The sequence below is a fragment of the Coregonus lavaretus genome (assembly GCF_964263955.1).
Source record: "Coregonus lavaretus genome assembly, chromosome: 11".
NCBI lineage: Eukaryota > Metazoa > Chordata > Actinopteri > Salmoniformes > Salmonidae > Coregonus > Coregonus lavaretus.
The window spans coordinates 18,683,414-18,703,316 of NC_139998.1; the positions used below are offsets into that span (position 1 = coordinate 18,683,414).

At 44.2% G+C, this 19,903-nt stretch overlaps 1 protein-coding gene across 1 annotated transcript; it reads right to left on the minus strand.

Annotated features, from left to right (window-relative positions):
- Positions 1-5,094: 5,094 nt before the first annotated feature.
- Positions 5,095-10,812, minus strand: LOC311137400 (pannexin-2-like; the record flags this gene model as incomplete). The annotated part of the gene is made up of 5 exons (XM_084171867.1): positions 5,095-5,405; positions 6,565-6,753; positions 7,007-7,133; positions 7,873-8,987; positions 10,584-10,812. The coding sequence occupies 5 exons, from the start codon at positions 10,810-10,812 to the stop codon at positions 5,095-5,097; spliced, it is 1,971 nt and encodes a 656-aa protein (XP_084027993.1).
- Positions 10,813-19,903: the final 9,091 nt, after the last annotated feature.

Genomic DNA, 19,903 nt, shown 5'->3' on the forward strand with positions numbered 1-19,903 from the left:
TATGCTATTAATTACAGAAACATTTATACAAAGAACTCTTGTTCAAATTTTATTTTAACAAAAAAAGTTTATTACTCAGACTACATCATACAGTCACAGACAACTTTTGACTCCATCACCAGAAACACCACCCACCTTGCCTCAAGAAGTAGTGGGATCAAGTTGCACTGATTTGAAGTCAGTTTTGTGTCTTTCCCCTGTTTTTCTGGGACTAGGATTTGGGGTGGATAGACTGTTGATAGATCTGTGCCCAAGGGCATCTACCCAGACAAAGCCTCCAGGAACAAAACAGTTTCTTTCCCCAATCTGAGGTCCCCAGAAAAAGTGTGAGGAGGAGCACTGCTCTATCAACATGCTCACACTCATAAACTTGTGCTACATATTTAAAGTGCCTTTGAATGCATTAGTGTGCTGAGTACATCAAGGGGATAGTGCGCCACAGGTCATGAAATTAATGTAATGTTTGTAATTTCTTATTAGGTAGACTACCCAGGCAGGTAGTTTCCCAAACCATGTATTTAGTGCATTTTAGACTGTGAACATAACAACACATCTATCTCATTGGAAAGTCAACTTTGCATTGTCACAAACCGTGTTAGCACAACATTTGTATTATAAGTGTTCTAAGCCTTCTTCTCGTCACATACCAGTGAGATAGTAATATTATAAGGTTTCTAATCCTTTTTACATGCACATCATATGGCCCTTTTATACAAAGACATGTTTTATTGCCCAAGATGAAAGATTCACAGCATAGAGGAATCCTCAGATGTTCATTCAGAATACATGCGTGCTGTAGATTGTTCTGCAATCACTGTTCAGTTTAGGTTACCAATTGCTCAGACATACGGTTGATCGTGGTTGCTACACATATCCCCTTGTTTACTGCATCATACCTGGTGAAAGGTGCTATTATATCCTAATAACAATTCTACTAACTACAGTACTCTAGTTTTCATTCGTTAATTTCAGGGGGCATTGTCTTTGGTGAGTAATGAGACACCACAATAACCAAGTGTTACTGATGTGGCATTGGACATGGGGTGCTGTTGTTGCTCTCAATGTGGTGGCACGTGGCAACGTAGGCCTATGTTGAAAAGGTAGGACAGTCAAAAGCAAAGCATTCAGATGCTGTACATTTTATTGTGTACAATGCTTTCTACATCTACGTATCACTTCACCTATTCTTCATAACTTCCACGAGAAGAGCTGGGGATGACTGCAATGTCCAGCACTCTCCCCGAATGAGTCCAGGTTTCAGTTGAAATGCAGTGATGGCGTAAAGACCACTGCACCTTGAAAGCTCATCAGTTCAGAGTAACTATCAGAGTCATCAGGGCACATAGGGACAATTACCTTGCCTGGATCATCATCGTCATAAAAACAGTCACTTCCACTGACATTGAGAGGTGGAAGGTTTGGAAAACATTTCGTAGATCCATAGCAAGGAGGTTTTAACTTGAATGTTGGCAATAATGCATATGCTTGCCTATATTAATTAAAGTGAAGGTGTTTCTGAATTTGACATTTTTGTTTACACATGAAAATCCATCCTATGACTTCCCTAGTGAATGGATCAGCCAACCTCACCTAATAAGTGCACTAGTGGTGTGAGAGGAACCCATTAAAGGTGCAATCTGTAACTTTCATTCCCAGTCCAAAGTACTGCCTGTGCACTTGTTTGTAAACTAAAGAGGAACTTAAACGAATGCAACCATTTGTTTTTTGTTTTGCTTCTGGGCTAAATGTGCAACTGGTAAAACGTAAGTTGCATATTGCACCTTTAAGGAGCCCAATCCTTTATAAGGTAGGTGCATTCTCACTTTGCCTCTCTCTGTCTTCTGTGTGGTCAAATGACACTGATTAACTAATGGAACATTTATGTGTGAAGCACACCACAACAACCAAGATAGGGCTACATACAGTCTACAGATGATTTATGGTATGTAAAATGTTTTACAACTTATGCGCGTATATATTATTGCCACAAACAACATTATGTGATCTTTTGCATATATTGCAGTGCAGATTTTAAAAGAGTGTATTGCATTGGCTTTCAGTATACTTGTCTAGAGGGACAATAAGCAATAATATGAATGTTTTATAAACATGTTCTCATTTACATTTCTTTTACATTTTAGTCATTTAGCAGACGCTCTTATCCAGAGCGACTTACAGTTAGTGAGTGCATACATTTTTCATACTGTAGCTGTTGGTGAAGCAGTCTTTATGAAATTCTATACTGAACAAAAATATAAACGCAACATGTAAAGTGTTGGTCCCATGTTTCATGAGCTGAAATAAAAGTTAGCATAATTTTTCCATACGCACAAAAAGCTTATTTCTCTCAAATTTTGTGCACAAATTTGTTTACATCACTGTTAGTGAACATTTCTTCTTTGCCAAGATAATCCATCCACCTGACAGGTGTGGCATATCAAGAAGCTGATTAAACAGTATGATCATTACACAGGTGCACCTTGTGCTGGGGACAATAAAAGGCCACTCTAAAATATGCAGTTTTGTCACACAACACAATGCCACAGATGTCTCAAGATTTGAGGGAGCGTGCAATTGGCATGCTGACTGCAGGAATGTCCACCAGAGCTGTTGCCAGAGAATTGAATGTTCATTTCTCTACCATAAGCCGCCTCCAACCTTGTTTTAGAGAATTTGGCAGTACGTCCAATTGGCCTCACAACTGCAGACCACGCGTAACCACGCAAGCCCGGGACCTCCACATCCGGCTTCTTCACCTGTGGGATCGTCTGAAACCTGCCACCCGGACAGCTGATGAAACTGAGGAGTATTTCTGTATTTAATAAAGCCCTTTTGTGGGGAAAAACTCATTCTGATTGGCTGGGCCTGGCTCCCCAGTGAGTCGGCCTGGCTCCCAAGTCCGTGGGCGTGGCCCTGCCCAGTCATGTGAAATCAATAGATTAGGGCCTAATTTATTTATTTCAATTGACTGATTTCCTTATGAACTGTAACTCAGTAAAATCATTGAAATTGTTGCATGTTGCGTTTATATTTTTGTTCAGTGCATTCAGACCGCTTTACTTTTTCCACATTTTGTTACGTTACAGCCTTCTTCTAAAATGTATTACTTTTTTTTTTCTTATCAATCTACATACAATACCCCATAATGATGAAGCAAAAACAGGTTTTTAGACATTTTTTCCTATTTATTTCCAATTTGAAACAGAAATATATTATTTATATAAGTATTCAGACCCTTTGCTATGAGGCTCGAAATTGAGCACAGGTGCATCCTGTTTCCATTGATGTTTCTACAACTTGATTGGAGTCCACCTGTGGTAAATTCAATTGATTGGACATGATTTGGAAAGGCACACACCTGTTTATATAAGGTCCCACAGTTGACAGTGCATGTCAGAACAAAACACCAAGCCATTAGGGCATAGGAATTGTCCGTAGAGCTCACAGACAGGATTGTGTCGATGCACAGATCTGGGGAAGGGTACCAAAACATTTCTGTAGCATTGAAGGTCCCCAAGAACACAGTGATTCTTAAATGGAAGAAGTTTGGAACCACCAAGACTCTTCACAGAGCTGGCCGCAAGGCCAAACTGAGCAATCGGGGGAGAAGGGCCTTGTTAGGGATGTGACCAAGAACCCAATGGTCACTCTGACAGAGCGCCAGAGTTCCCCTGTGGAGATGGGAGAAACTTCCAGAAGGACAACCATATTTGCAGCACTCCACCAATCAGGCCTTTATGGTAGAGTGGCCAGACGGAAGCTTCTCCTCAGTAAAAGGCACATGACAGCCCGCTTGGAGTTTGCCAAAAGGCACCTAAAGGACTCTCAGACCATGAGAAACAAGATTCTCTGGACTGGTGAAACCAAGATTGAACTCTTTGGCCTCAATGCCAAGCGTCACGTCTGGAGGAAACCTGGCACCATCCCTACGGTGAAGCATGGTGGTGGCAGCATCATGCTGTGGCAGGGACTGGGAGACTAGTCAGGATCGAGGGAAAGATGAACGGAGCAAAGTACAGAGAGATCCTTGATGAACCCTGCTCCAGAGTGCTCAGGACCTCAGACTGGGGTGAAGGTTCACCTTACAACAGAACAATGACCCTAAGCACACAGCCAAGACAACGCAGGAGTGGTTTTGGGACAAGTTTCTGAATGTCCTTGAGTGGCCCAGCCAGAGCCCGGACTTGAACCCGATCGAACATCTCTGGAGAGACCTGAAAATAGCTCCCCATCCGATCTGGAAGAGCTTGAGAGGATCTGCAGAGAAGAATGAGAGAAACTACCCAAATATAGGTGTGCCAAGCTTGTAGCGTCATCCCCAAGAAGACTCGAGGCTGTTATCTCTGCCAAAGGTGCGTCAACAAAGTACTGAGTAAAGGGTCTGAATACTTATGTAAATGTGATATTTCTGTTTGTTTTTTTATACATTTGCAAACATTTACAAAAACCTGTTTTTGCTTTGTCATTATGGGGTATTGTGTGTAGATTGATGAGGGGGAAAATCTATTTAATCCATTTTAGAATAAGGCTGTAACATAACAAAATGTGGAAAAAGTCAAGGGGTCTCAATACTTTCCGAATGCACTGTAGATGGTATTTTCTAAAATGTGTTTAAAAAGCTTCAAACTGTATGTCTTCCCTATTCTTTTTCATTAAGAGCTGCTTCCTCTCCAAGTCAACAACATGAGCAACAAATGCTCCATTCAACTGTGCAGGATCTACAAAGGTAGTGCTCCTGTCTGCATTTCAGTGAAGTCTTCTTGCTGCCCCACCCTGGACAAATCAAGTGTGGAGAGAATAAGAGCAGTCAGATGACTATGGGTAGATCAGAACACATTGAACCACTCCTATGCTCCATCTTGTTAAATCTTCATCACTCCAGCTACAAATTCTGGTTCAGCACCATCAGCACTTTCACTCAGTGCCTTCACCAGAGGAGTAGTGAGGTATGAGCACAGCATAACTGTGTGGTCAGAGGGACAAGGTGGCTTTAGGCAGACAGTGCTTGGCATGTGGAGGCATGGTAGTGGTGAGTGACATACATGTTGCTGTGTTGGGTTACATATTTCGAGGCGGGACGTGTGTGTCTTCTCCTCAGCACTCCCCAGCAGAGATCAGTTCCCCCCCGGGTCTCTCAGCTAGTCTGCCCCCCTGTCCTCTAGCCTCCTCTTCCTCCATACTGAGTAGCTGGTGCATACTGAGCAGCTGGTGGGAAGGGATCCGAGTGAAAACTGCAGGCTGGGCATCTTCAGGCTCCTCTTGCTCGATCAGGGGCTCTGTAAGGTGGCGGTCAGCGAGGAAGGGTGGGTTGGGGCTGGGAGTGGCACCGTTCATATAGGTGCTGGTGGGGACGGTCATTGTAGAGAAGACTGTGTTGGTGGACTCTGGAGTGCGACCTTTCTTTTCTAAAGAGAGAGAGAGAGAGAAAACAGAACAGTACACAGGCCCAGACTTTTTCCAGACCACATGACCTAACCCGGAAAAAACTTTAGACCCTAGTTATAGCCTACTTCTACACTCTTAGAAAAAAAAGGTGTGATCTAGAACCTAAAATGGTTATTCAGCTGTCCCCATAGGAGAACCCTTTGAAGAACCCTTTTGGTTCCAGGTAAAAAAAAAAAAGGTTTCAATCTGGAACCTAAAAGGGTTCTCCTATGGGGGACAGCCAAGGAACCCTTTTGGAACACTTTTTTCTAAGAGTAGCCCAGGGATCATCAACTAGATTCAGCCGTGGCCCAATTTTTTCGTAAGCTGATGGTCGGGGGCCAGAACATAATTACATTTGTAGACTGCAAATTGACCACAAGAAGCCCAATCAGATATAATGTTTGACTAAAACATAATCATTTCAAACCTTGCTTACATTTGTATACGATCATTTTTGTCTCTATTATGCGTGGGAATACTTGGGAACAGATTTCTTTAATTAAAATCACTGATTTCCTGGTCTTTTATGTCCAACAATGAAAATTCTGCACACAATTATTATTTATTATTATTTATTTGCATTAAGTTAAGCATTCTGTTAGAGTGGGCTATTTTTCATATTTTTCTCCTTGATCTAAAATGTCAACAAGAATCAGGGGACACATTGTCACGCCCTGGCTCTGGGGACTCTTAAATGTTGAGCCAGGGTGTGTATATTTCGTGTTGTGTTTATTTCTATGTTTAGTTTCTAGATCGTTTAGATCTTTGTTGGCCAGGGTGGTTCCCAATCAGAGGCAGCTGTAGCTCGTTGTCTCTGATTGGGGACCATACTTAGGCAGCCTTTTGGCACCAGTCAGTGGTGGGATCTTGTTCCGGATAGGTATGTTATTTAGTCTACCTAGGACTTCACGTATCGTTTGTTTGTTGTTTTGTCGTGTGTTAAGTACGTTAAATAAATATGTACGCTTATCACGCTGCGCCTTGGTCCGTCTCGTACGTAAACGATCGTGACACACATTTACATTTATATTTTAGTCATTTAGCAGACGCTTTTATCCAGACACATAAGTAAATATAGAATATGGTTTGGTTGCCTTGGTGACAGATCCCTCCTGAGATTGGGCATGGCAATCTTACCTGTGATAGAAGCGGAGACATGGACGATGGTGTGGGTGCCCTCGATGAACACCGCGTCCAGGGTGTGGTCTGGTGGCAGAGGCTCTGTGCTGACTGTCTCTACTTTGGTGGGCTTACGGATGGTCAGCATGTACGGGTGGACATCCAGGGAAAAGTTGCGACTATGCTTTTTCTCCATTGTGCTCATATCTGCAGTCGGCATTCAACAGATATGGTCAGCGGAGATAGAACACAACAGCAGGACCGAATAGTGCACACGTTGCACAACTTTATGTATAGCATGTGACATTCCAGAAGCACCTTTCTATGCAAAACCAGAGGTAAAAGCAGTTTTAGTCAAATATCCAAAATATAGTATTTTAGCAAAATTCTGAGTAACCATAAACGTTACCTTCCATTACCCTAATTTTCTACAGTAATGTCACTGCTCTCAGTACAGTACCTTTAGCAGAGTACTGTGTGCTCTTGCTTAAAGGAGCGACGTAGTTCTCTGCCACTGTTTTCCTCCTCACCGGTTTGGGCTTCTCAGGCTTAATGCTGTTCTCCAAACGCGTCATTGTCAGAGGTTCCTTCACAATGGACATGGACAGTTAGTAGAATTAGATTATTAAAGGGATAGTTCACTTTTTTGAAGTTTTCTTTACCTAAGGTTTTTCCAACTTAGTAAGGGTTACCTCGGGTTTTAACAAATTTAAAAACGGTTTGGATGAAACGACATCACCCTAATTAATGTGCAAAAAAGCTCAAACTTAAAAAGTGAACGATCCCTTTAACGGATATAACATTGTTAGATATGATTGAAATAGGTCCTCTGCCTTTAGAGATTGAATAAATTGAATAAACTCTGTGCTATCTCTTGCTGAGAGCCTCATTTCTCTATGGGCCTTTCAATCAGAAAAGGCCCATGTCAAGTCTTCTCAATAAACGCTGATATGAATATTGCTGATATTGCTCTTGTCCACTGAGTACAACCCACTGTACAGTAAGTGGTGCTTTGGTTTTTCAGCACAGTGGGTGAAGACTATTTTACTGCTTATATTAATTTACATGATTATCCTCAGGTATTAACCTGAAGGAAATCCACAGGTGTCTTGAGGCCGAGCAAGTGACAAGATGAATCAAGATAATTTGGGTCTAAAATCTGGAATCTCATTTTTTTCATGTGGTGGTAATTAGTCATAACATAAATAGACTTACTAGGTGTAATTTACCTTTAGACAAACATATGTCATTTCCAGCCCATTATAAGTGGCCAAAATATGCAGACCTTTGACAGGCAACATTTAGGCCTAGTGTATGGGGTCCTACCTTAAAGGGCTGGGGAAGAGGGTTGGAGCTGGGGATCCACTTCATCTTCTTGCGTGGTCGTTTGATGACCAGCGGCTCCCCTCCCAGCTCCCCTACCCCCAGGAGAGAGGGGTCCATATTGGGGTCTAGGGTCTGAATGCCTGAGTCCCTCACAGTGGGCGTGACATCTTGGTTAGACTGGGCCAGGGCGGCCAGCAGCTGCCTCACCACGTTGTCATACATGAGGTCGCTCTCGTTGGTGATGAAGTCCAGGCGGTTGAGTGACTTGATGTGGTCACGGTTCTCGTTACAGAACATGGCCAGAATGTTGATGTCGCAGAACTGGGACTTCTGCCAGCGCCTCCGCGTCTTGATGCCCACCTTGTGCAGTTTGTCGAACACAAAGTTGGACTTGCGCACCACAAACAGGTGCAACAGGTTGACCAGGATGACGAGGTTCATGGTGCTCAGCAGGGCGATGTCCACGGCGGCCATGATGCGCTGCAGCTGCACGGCCGGCAGTTTGCAGTTGACGCTGAGCCTCAGCTCTGGGATGCTGCTGGAGTCTGGAGGCTCCCCCAGGGCACAGCTGAACTCGTTCTGGCGCTGGCGGTGCCAGTAGGCGCTCAAGTAGGAGATGGGGATGGAGCTGAGGCAGATGATGGCCAGGTGGCGCCCCAGGTACAGCTTGGCCAGGAAGTTGCTCTGGCCTCGTCTCTCCAGGTACTTCTCAAACAGGTTCTGCTCGGGGCTCTTCTCTTTCTCCGCGTTCTCGATGATCTCGCGTCTCTCTTTCTCAGTGATACCCGGTCCTTTGGACTGGATCTGCTTCTCAATTTTAGGGGCCCGGCCCTCGGCCGCCCGGTGGTAGCAGTTGTCGATCTCGTGAAGCAGAAAGTTGAGCTCGGAGGTAAGTCTTGTGGAGGCCATGAACTCCCAGCCCAGAGCAGGGATGTACATGATGCCAGCAAAGGCCAGCAGGGCGTAGGGCAGGAACTTGTGCTCGAACAGCGAAGGTCGAAGTTCAGGCTCCACCCCGGGCACGGCGTCATGCAGCTCTGTCCAGCAGTAGCCTCGCGCGTACAGGGCCTGGTCACGGGTGAAGTTGTGAGGCGTGTAGCAGTAGATCGACTCCTCTGAGAGGGAAAATATGGAGAGAATTAGTCGTCATAATGAGACAATACAACATGACTGATGGTTATGTACGTTTGTAATCTCTTTATAGTAAGTGAATGAAATGAATAAAGATTAGTTAAATTGAACTGTCAAACTTTTTACAGTCAGTCCTTATAATAATAATGTTCATTCTATAGATGTTTCCTATGTGGGGGAAAATACCATTGATCCATTTCATCCATATGTCTGAAGAGCTCTTAGGTTTCATTCATCTCTAGACAAGGACTACCTTGTTCATCTGATACCGATAGTGCTGATTCATGGTATAAAACCGAATGCAGAGGAGAATGAGGAGGAGGCACTTCAAGCGACACTTGTATTCCATCCACTCTTTCCCTGTTATGCTGAGCACGGTAGCAGCAAGGCCATTTGGCTGTCGACTGCCAAGGTCTGGATGGTTCAGGGGCAGATCTGTCCCTGAGGTGTTGGACCGAGCATGAGAACATTGCACACTGACTGCAGAGCGCTGAGTCAGGTGGCTGGGGGACGAGTACTGTGTCTGGGAAAAGGCTGTTTTTGAGGCTTGAGAAAGTTTATTTTATTGTTCTTTATTGTTCTTCTACTTATTTTAGGAGAGTTCAATCCACCAGAATGTGTACAATTTGAGGGCACTAACCAAGGACATCAATACAATAAGAATTCCATTGTACTTAAATGTAAGATAGTGCACATTGCACTGCTGTCATCGGTTGCTGCCATGGCACTTCAGAGGTTTAATCTAATGAGTCACATGGGTAACCCATGTTTTTGAGTTTTGGGGAGGAGCAGTGCAGAAAATGCAGAAATGGGCTCCCACCCTCCAATCCCATCCTATCCCGGATGGTCCTGCCCGCCCAGCGCTAAGTGAAATGCTCAATCACAGCTGGTTGGTGTTGCTATGCAGACAGCCTGACTCAGCATTGAGCTACCCCCACCCCCCCCACCTTCCTCTCCTCTCCCTCTCCTTTCACCAGAGTGGCCCAGCCTAATGTCTGCACTGATCTTTCTCACATCAAACACCAAATACACTGCATACTTAACCCTCAACTCCCCAGATCTCTCTAAAAATTAACATAGAGCACCATAACATCCTGCTATGTTAGACATTCTGAATGCCAATGTTGTTGGGGCTTTGTCTGTGAGAGCAACCTTTGTTGTTGTTTTTTCAATATACCAATGTCATATTATAAATAACATAAAGCTACTACAGCTGACTACTTCAGTATCTGTGCTGTGTTCTGGTTCAGTGTTAAGTGATGAGACAACAACAACACATTAGGACAGAAAGTTCCCTTCCCAGCCTGCTGTGTGTGCTTGGTGTTTACAGCAACAGCACGGCACTGTCACAGTCCCCTCTACTGGCACTCTGCCAGACCTGGGTTCAAAAACTATTCTAAATCTTTTAAATACTATTAGCGTTTGCTCTGGTCTGCCTGCTGTGCCAAATGGGTGGGGTTTGCAGGTTTGCAACTATTCTACTGGTTCAATTACCCCAGACAAGGTCAATCAAGCATAGTATTTCAAATTATTTCAAATAGTATTTGAACCCAGATCTGCCGTCTGGCCGACCCACTGACCTGCAAAGTTCCTTGTGAAGACGAGGGTGACAAGCAGGATGGGGATAATGACGGTGCCGATGGTGACGACGCGGTCAAATGGTAGCTCTAGTTTGAGCTGGACCATGAGGCCGGCCAGCATGCCTCCCTTCTCATCCTGGGAAGAGCCAGGCAGAATCAACTCCTTCAGCTTCTCCCCCGCCAGCAGAGCCGTGGCCATGTCTAAGTTCTGCTCGAGGATGTTCTGCATCCGGCCTGAGAAGACAACAGGCTCCTCCTCCTCCTAGCTACCTCCACCCACTCACACACACTGGGCTACTTCCACACACACAGGACTGGCTGTCTCCGGGCCAGACCTGGTTATGTGGCTATGTAAAGTCAGTAATGGCTGGGTCTTGATGGACAGTCTCTTGGGTGTCTTGGGATCTTCACTGACTGTGAGTGGGACGTCCCGCCTTCTGCCCCCTCCTCCTAGCTACCTTTACTCACACTGTCACCACTCACACAGGACTGGCAGTCTCAAGGCCGGACCTGGTCACGTGGCGGCGCCAGGAACAGCTGGGTTTTTGATGGACAGTCTTGGGTATGTTCACTGACTGTCTCTTCCCACATTGAGAAAGGGCGTTAAGTTCAGTCAGTGGTTTACAGTGTGTTCCAGTTGTGCTGTGTACATTCTGTGCTTTTGTCCTCTCTCACCTTTACCTGGCCTCAGGTTGAAGAGAGGATATATGATCTTTCTCTCAGTTCTCAAAGAGTGTGGTTCCTGGCGGATGAGTTTGTAAGTTTGTACTGTATGCCCAGATCAACAGGGATACCTCATGTCCTTCCTCCTGCGAAAGACAGATTGGCAATTAGTTTAATTTAAACATTCAAAATGTTGGCCTTTTTATCTCAAAAAGAGACTGAAAAAATAAAACACAAAAACACAAGCTTAGTGAACATTAAAAAGAGTTGAAGTAAGTTATCTGGTTAGGTACCGCTTGCCGTGCGGTGGCAGAGAGAACAGTCTATGGCCTGGGTGGCTAGAGGCTTTAACAATTTTCCGGGCCTTCCTTTCACACCGCCTGATATAGAGGTCCTGGATGGCAGGGAGCTCTGCCCAAGTGATGTACTGGGCTGTCCGTACCACCCTCTGTAGCGCCATGCGATTGAGGGCGGTGCTGTTGCCATACCAAGCAGTGATGCAGCCAGTCAAGACGATCTCAATCGTGCAGCTGTAGACCTTTTGAGGATTTGAAAAAAGTAATCTGAAGGGCGAAGTCACCCTCTCTGATGAGAAAGAGGACCTTGGAAAGCCTTACAAAGCTTGTCTGCACCAATGAGTACAAGGGCATGCGATTATTCACAAACGTGTTACAAAAAAAGGATTTGGTTCCTGGCTGAGTCAATCAATATTATCAGATTCCGATTTATATCAGTGATGTTATTGTTAGTCATATGACATATGCTCATGTTCTGCTCATTCAGTGTGACAGCAGAGAGAGCATGCCCCCATCCACATCGAGGGGGCCGCATTGGACAGGGTCAAAAGCTTAAATGACAACCTGAAATGGTTCCTTCACACAGACAGTGTGGTGAAGAAGGTGCAGAAGCGCCTCTTCAACCTCAGGAGGCTGAAGAAATTCAGCTTGGCCCCTAAGACCCTCACAAACTTCTACAGATGCACCACTGAGAGCATCCTGTCGGGCTGCATCACCGGTTGGTACTGCAATTGCACCGTCTGCAACCGCAGGGCTCTCCAAAAGGTGATGTGGTCAGCCCAACGCATCACTGGGGGCACACTGCCTGCCCTCCAGGACATCTACAGCATCCAGTGTCGAAGGAAGGCCAAGAAGATCATCAAGGACCTCAGCCACCCAAGTCACGGCCTGTTCACCCCTCTACCATCCAGAAGGCGGAGACAGTGCAGGTGCATCAAAGCTGGGACCGAGAGACTGAGAAACAGCTTCTATCTCCGCCCAGTACCCTGCCCTGAACCTTAGTCACTGTTCTAGCCAGCTACCAGCAGGTACTCTACCCTTCACCTTAGAGACTGCTGCCCTACAGTGGATTCGGAAAGTAGTCAGACCCCTTGACCTTTTCCACATTTTGTTACGTTACAGCCTTATTCTAAAATGGATTAAATTGTTTTTTCCCCCTCATCAATCTAAACACAATACCCCATAATGACAAAGCTAAAACAGGTTTTAAAATGTATTTGCACATTTAAGTATTCAGACCGTTTACTCAGTACTTTGTTGACGCACCTTTGGCAGAGATAACAGCCTCGAGTCTTCTTGGGGATGACGCTACAAGCTTGGCACACCTGTATTTGGGTAGTTTCTCCCATTCTTCTCTGCAGATCCTCTCAAGCTCTTCCAGATCGGATGGGGAGCTATTTTCAGGTCTCTCCAGAGATGTTCGATCGGGTTCAAGTCCGGGCTCTGGCTGGGCCACTCAAGGACATTCAGAGACTTGTCCCGAAGCCACTACTGCGTTGTCTTGGCTGTGTGCTTAGGGTCGTTGTCCTGTTGGAAGGTGAACCTTCACCCCAGTCTGAGGTTTTCATCAAGGATCTCTCTGTACTTTCATATTTTCCGAGATCCTGACTAGTCTCCCAGTCCCTGCCGCTGAAAAACATCTCCACAGGATGATGCTGCCACCACCATGCTTCACCATAGCGATGGTGCCAGGTTTCCTCCAGACGTCATGCTTGGCATTCAGGCCAAAGAGTTAAATCTTGGTTTCATCAGACCAGAGAATCTTGTTTCTCATGGTCTGAGAGTCCTTTAGGTGCCTTTTGGCAAACTCCAAGCGGGCTGTCATGTGCCTTTTATTAAGGAGTGGCTTCCGCCTGACCACTCTACCATAAAGACCTGATTGGTGGAGTACTGCAGAGATGGTTGTCCTTCTGGAAGGTTCTCCCATCTCCACAGAGGAACTCTGGAGCTCTGTCAGAGTGACCATCCGGTTCTTGGTCACCTCCCTGACCAAGGCCCTTCTCCCCCGATTGCTCAGTTTGGCTGGGCGCCCAGCTCTAGGAAGAGTCTTGGTGGTTCCAAACTTCTTCCATTTAAGAATGATGGAGGCCACTGTGTTCTTGGGGACCTTCAATGCTGCAGACATTTTTTGGTACCCTTCCCCAGATCTGTGCCATGACACAATCCTGACTCTGAGCTCTAGGGACAATTCCTTCGATCTCATGGCTTGGTTTTTGCTCTGACATGCATTGTCAACTGTGGGACATTATTTAGACAGGTGTGTGCCTTTCCAAATCATGTCCAATCAATTGAATTTACCACAGGTGGACTCCAATCATGTTTTAAAAACATCTCAAGGATGATCAATGGAAACAGGATGTACCTGAGCTCAATTTCGAGTCTCATAGCGAAGGGTCTGAATACTTATGTAAATAAGGTATTTAAAAAAAAAAAAATTATACATTTGCCAAAATGTCTAAATACCTGTTTTTGCTTTGTCATTATGGGGTATTATGAGGACATTTTAGAATAAGGTAGTAACGTAACAAAATGTGGAAAAAGTCAGGGGTCTGAATACTTTCCGAATGCACTGTATGTACATAGAGTCACTGGTTACTTTTATAATGTTTACATACTGTTTCTTCCACTTTATATGTATATACTGTATTCTAGTAGCTCATACTACATAACTTATTTTTTTATTTTTCTGGATTATGTATGTATTGTTATTTATTTATTTGTAGGTCTTTTTTAATTGCTAGGTTTTACTGCACTGTTGGAGCTAGAAACACAAGCATTTCGCTGCACTTGCAATAACATCTGCAATTCTGTGTACATGACCAATAAACATTGATTTGATTTGAAATCATTCCCCCTGGAGCTGTGAGACATCATTATCTTTATTGAACACTATGTCTAACCTGGGGATGTCAAATGTTAGACTCCAGGACACCTGTCGTCGATGCTTCTTAATGCTTTGTGTGTGTGTGTGTGTGTGCAGATGTGCATGTCTGTGTGTGTGTATGTGTATGTGTGTGCAGATGTGCATGCCTGTGTGTGTGTGTGTGTGCAGATGTGCATGTCTGTGTGTGTGTGTGTGTATGTGTGTGCAGATGTGCATGCCTGTGTGTGTGTGTGTGTGTGCAGATGTGCATGCCTGTGTGTGTGTATGTGTGTGTGTGTGTGTGTGTGCAGATGTGCATGCATGTGTTTGTGTATCCCATTGCCACTGCTGCACTCGGCAAGTGAGGAAGGGGTTGCTGCTGCTGCATGCTCACTACAGGAAGGTTACGTGAATGTCCTTCGAGAGGATTGTGATCACATCATCCCAGCTCACCCCACCGCAAACATCCCTCCCCTCTCTTTCTCTCCATCTTACTCTCTCTCCCTCTCTTTCTCTCCATCTTACTCTCTTTCCCTCTCTTTCTCTCCATCTTACTCTCTTTCCCTATCTTTCTCTCCATCTTACTCTCTCTCCCTCTCTTTCTCTCCATCTTACTCTCTTTCCCTCTCTTTCTCTCCATCTTACTCTCTTTCCCTCTTTCTCTCCATCTTACTCTCTCTCCCTCTCTTTCCATCTCTTGCTCTCTCTATCTCTTTCTCCCTCTTCATTCTCTCTCAATCAGGCATAAATAACTCTATTCCCTGAGCCACACAGAAGCAGGCCCATTCAGTCTGCAGATAGAGGGGAAGAGAGACTGTAATGATTACATTGTGCAAGGACAAAGGGACGGGAAACCTGTCTACTAACTGGATTGTTTGAATCATGACTTACTCCATAAAATGGCTTCCCGGACCATCCCCTCCCTGCCCCTAGCTGAGACCAATCATTAATATTATGACAATATGGTTTTCAGAGAATTATGCTCTATTATGCCCTCCAATAATACCGTTTCTGCTTTTTTACTGTTGAATGCACTCAAGCATTACATTTTTCAGCGTATGCATGATACAATTCATGATGACAAATGGAATATATCTGAGCATGACATACTGCAATATGTAGAATAGAATGAAGTTCATCTACTGTAAAAGTATCTGAAATAAATCATTGTTAGATAAACTGTCAACTTGTCAAGCCGCTAGTAATGAAACATTAGTCATATGTAGCGACAGTACTGACCTGTAAGGATGAATAGATAACACCCTTTTACTAAGTTTGAAGATATAGGTGTAGGGTGAAGTTGCCCCTAGATGCTGATCTGGGGTCAGTTTAGCATTTTCCCCACTAATAGCTAAGGTTCGGATTGGGGGACGGGAAGTTGATCTTAGATCTGTACCTACTAGGGGAAACTTCACCCCGGAGCGAAGATGCAGAGCAAAGGTCCATCTTTGTTGGACCCTTGGATCACGGAAGGAGAAAGCCCTGAGACAGAGGTGAAAGGGCTGGTTCAACTTGCGCACAAAAATGTCCTTAACATAAAACAATATTTTCTTTAGGCTACAGGTGTAGGCCACATTTATGGCCTGATGATTCTGGTAAATGTTTGTCCCACAAGTCCAAATATCTGGTTTACAACCAACAGTTGCCAATTGTAAATCAATGTAGTCTTGTAGGGGACAATATCACATTTCAGACACTCAGCTTCTGGCAGTGGTGAGCCCTTGGCAAAAGTCCTACAACAGTTTATGCCCCACAGTTGAACAGTGTTTAAAAGGGATACCCACATTCACTAGCTACAGTAAACCACATGTTTGGTTATAGCTGTCCCTGTTCTATAGACAGACTCTGTTGGTGTAGACTCACTTTTGCTGAAGTGGTTAACACAATTCACTGTATGTATAAAGGAAAGTGAGTGGAACTGTGTGATCTTTCAAGTACTCTCACCGGTCCTCATCATTTTGAGCATTAGTGAACATCCATTCCGAGTGTGATCCTGAATTTATAGATTGGCCTCCTTCCAAAAACCCCAGAACAAGCTACTCTTCTTGTAAAGTGAGCATGGCGAATGGTGTAATCTTACATCAACAATCCCCGGTATTTAACTCTAATTCAATCTGTTATAGGCTAGCCTTCTTCAAGTGCACAAAAAACAGGTTGAGCAAACTTAAAAAGACAGTTAGCCCTGCAAACAATAGCGATTAGGCTACCCATACTACACCGAATGCAACTCCCTTGCTAAACAAAAGGCTCCAATAACATAACAATGAAGCCATTGTGGTTATGCTTATATGCTACCTACAGGCTATCATATGATATTATAGGGTTTCCTCTACTAGTCTAGTGACATTTCCCAAGAGTCATTCTCAAACATGCCGCACTGTTGGTTCGACTAGTCCTCCACAGGCTATTGGCTACTTTACATCAAAGGAGCAGTGCACAAAACACTCTGCTGTAAGTCAACTAATGTGCACGCCGTTTCAGCACTTGGAGCGGTGGACAGCTCCTGAAATGTAGATAGGATGCTGAAGATCTGAGTGTGTGAGTCTGAGAGGGGTGTAGTAAGGACTCGTACTAGACTTTCAGATCTGTGAGATTCAATAGGATACCTGTATTAGCTGCAGTCCATCTGTCCATATTGGTGACATGCACTGGGAATTCAGGGTCCATCCATAAGGAAAATACATCAGCCCGAGAATCCACTGTGGATTCAAATTCGGCCATTTACACAAAGAGAGGAAATAATGTACTCACCGGTCCTGTGCATCCTCGGCGTGCTAAGAGTTAATCTGCAGTGCGGGCGAGTCGCTACAGCGTCTATCAGGGCACACCGGTTTGTTCTGCCTTCACCCCTCCTCACCCTCCCCTCCCGGTTTTGTCTCTCGCCTCTCTTCAGAACCAAAGATGCAATAATGCATTAGGATTCAAGTAATTATTGCTTCCACGCTCCTTGCCTAAATTGAAACGACAAATCCTGATTTAGATGTATCGTTGACTGTGTTGTGAAAACCCGGACAACGGGTTGTGATCTTTAGATAGGGAAACAAACGCGACACCTTGGGTGTTGTCTAAACGGGATCCTTGGGACGTCCCAACTCTGACGTCACCCCATTGAAGTTTAAATTTAAAACGGTTAAGTTTAGTTTAGTTTATCAGGATCAACATTAGCTACTGCACATGTAGCAGCTACTCTTCCTGGGGTCCACATAAAACGTAGGCTACAAATACATGACAAAGTATATTATAGACAAGAACAACATAATATATTACATTAAATTCCAAATAAAATGTTTAAATAAGAGTTATTTATTGGAAAGACTCCAAGAGACAACAAAAATACTATTTACACACAATTCATATATGCATATTCATATTCTTATATGCAGTACACTTAAATTTGATCTTTAGAATTAGGAGAGGCGCTGTGAAACAATATGTTTTTTATCTGTTTTCTAAAGCTAAACTTGCTTTTTGCTCAAGTAACCTCTGGTGGCAGAGCTTTCCATGATAACATGGCTCTATATATAACTGAGCAATGCATGATATCTTTTTTGGTTTGGGTATGGTGAAGAAACCATAGTAGCATGTCTGGTGGGGTATGTATGTCTGTTTGAAGTGTATGCAAATAGATTGTACAAGTGGTTAGGCATTTTCAACACACAAATGTTTCTTCAAAAGAATAGAAGAGAAGTAGTCAATTTCTCCTCAACCCTCAACCATGAAAGACTATCATGCATGTTGTTGATGTTAGTTCTGTGTGTGCAGTTAAGGGCAAGGCGTGCTGCTTTGTTTTGAGCTCAGGTGTGTGGTGCGTCTGGCTATTATATGAAGGCAGTTTCTGGCAAGACTCCCGTACATGTCAGATCGATAGCAAGCCAGCAAGTGGCTCTGCGAACGCGAAGCCAAGCCTAGGCGGGCGCGTTCCGGACTCCGTTCAAGGACAAGTCAGGTTACTAGCCGGTTTTCGCCGGTTAGGTGGCGCTCCTCACGACTGCATCCAAATATAGGGTCTCCTCTCCGCCACTGCAGCGTCGCAATGGTGACCAAAGAGACTAATGTGTTGTCACAAGTGGCAGTTGCTTGAGGCAATGTTCTTCTTTTTTTATGGATTGGACTTTACATAAAAAGGCTTCATCTATGTTTTGATCCGCTGGTGAGAATTGCATGCACTTTTGATGAATAGGCTAGGCTATGTGGACAACTACAAATACCTAGGTGTCTGGTTAGACCGTAAACTCTCCTTCCAGACTCACATTAAGCATCTCCAATCCAAAGTTAAATCAAGGGCGGCAGGTAGCTTAGTGGTTAAGAGCGTTGTGCCAGTAACCAAAAGGTCGCTGGTTCTAATCCCCGAGCCGACTACGTGAAAAATATGTCGATGTGCCCTTGAGCAAGGCACTTAACCCTAATTGCTCTGGATAAGAGCGTCTGCTAAGTGACTAAAAATGTAAATGTAGACTCGGCTTCCTATTTCGCAACAAAGCCTCCTTCACTCATGCTGCTAAACATGCCCTCATAAAACTGACTATCCTACCGATCCTTGACTTCGGCGATGTCATTTACAAAATAGCTTCCAACACTCTACTCAGCAAATTGGATGTAGTCTATCACAGTGCCATCCGTTTTGTCACCAAAGCCCCATATTCTACCCACCACTGTGACCTGTACGCTCTCGTTGGCTGGCCCTCACTACATATTCGTCGCCAAACCCACTGGCTCCAGGTCATCTATAAATCTCTTCTAGGCAAATCCCCGCCTTATCTTAGCTCATTGGTCACCATAGCAACACCCACCCGTAGTCTGCGCTCCAGCATTTATATCTCACTGGTCATCCCCAAAGCCAACACCTCCTTTGGTCGCCATTCCTTCCAGTTCTCTGCTGCAAATGACTGGAACGAACTGCAAAAATCTCTGAAGCTGGAGACACTTATCTCCCTCACTATCTTTAAGCATCAGTTGTCAGAGCAGCTTACCGGTCACTGCACCTGTACACAGCCCATCTGTAATTAGCCCACCCAACTACCTCCTCCCCATATTGTTATTTACACTGTTATTTATTTTGCTCATTTGCACCCCAGTATCTCTATTTGCACATCATCTTCTGCACATCTATCACTCCAGTGTTAATACTAAATTGTAATTATTTTGCACTATGGCCTATTTACTACATTTGCACACACTGTATATAGATTTTCTATTGTGTTATTGACTGTATGTTTAGTTTATTCCATATGTAACTCTGTGTTGTTGTTGTTTTTATCGCACTGCTTTGCTTTATCTTGGCCAGGTCGCAGTTGTAAATGAGAACTTGTTCTCAATTGGCTTACCTGGTTAAATAAAGGTGAAATAAATAAAATATAAAAATATAAAAATGTCCTTGGTGCTGAAACAACAAAGAGCATATCAAGTGGGAATAGGCTATGATTTATCCTGAACAAAAATATAAATGCAACATGTAAAGTGTTGGTCCCATGTTTCATGTGCTGAAATAAAAGATCCCA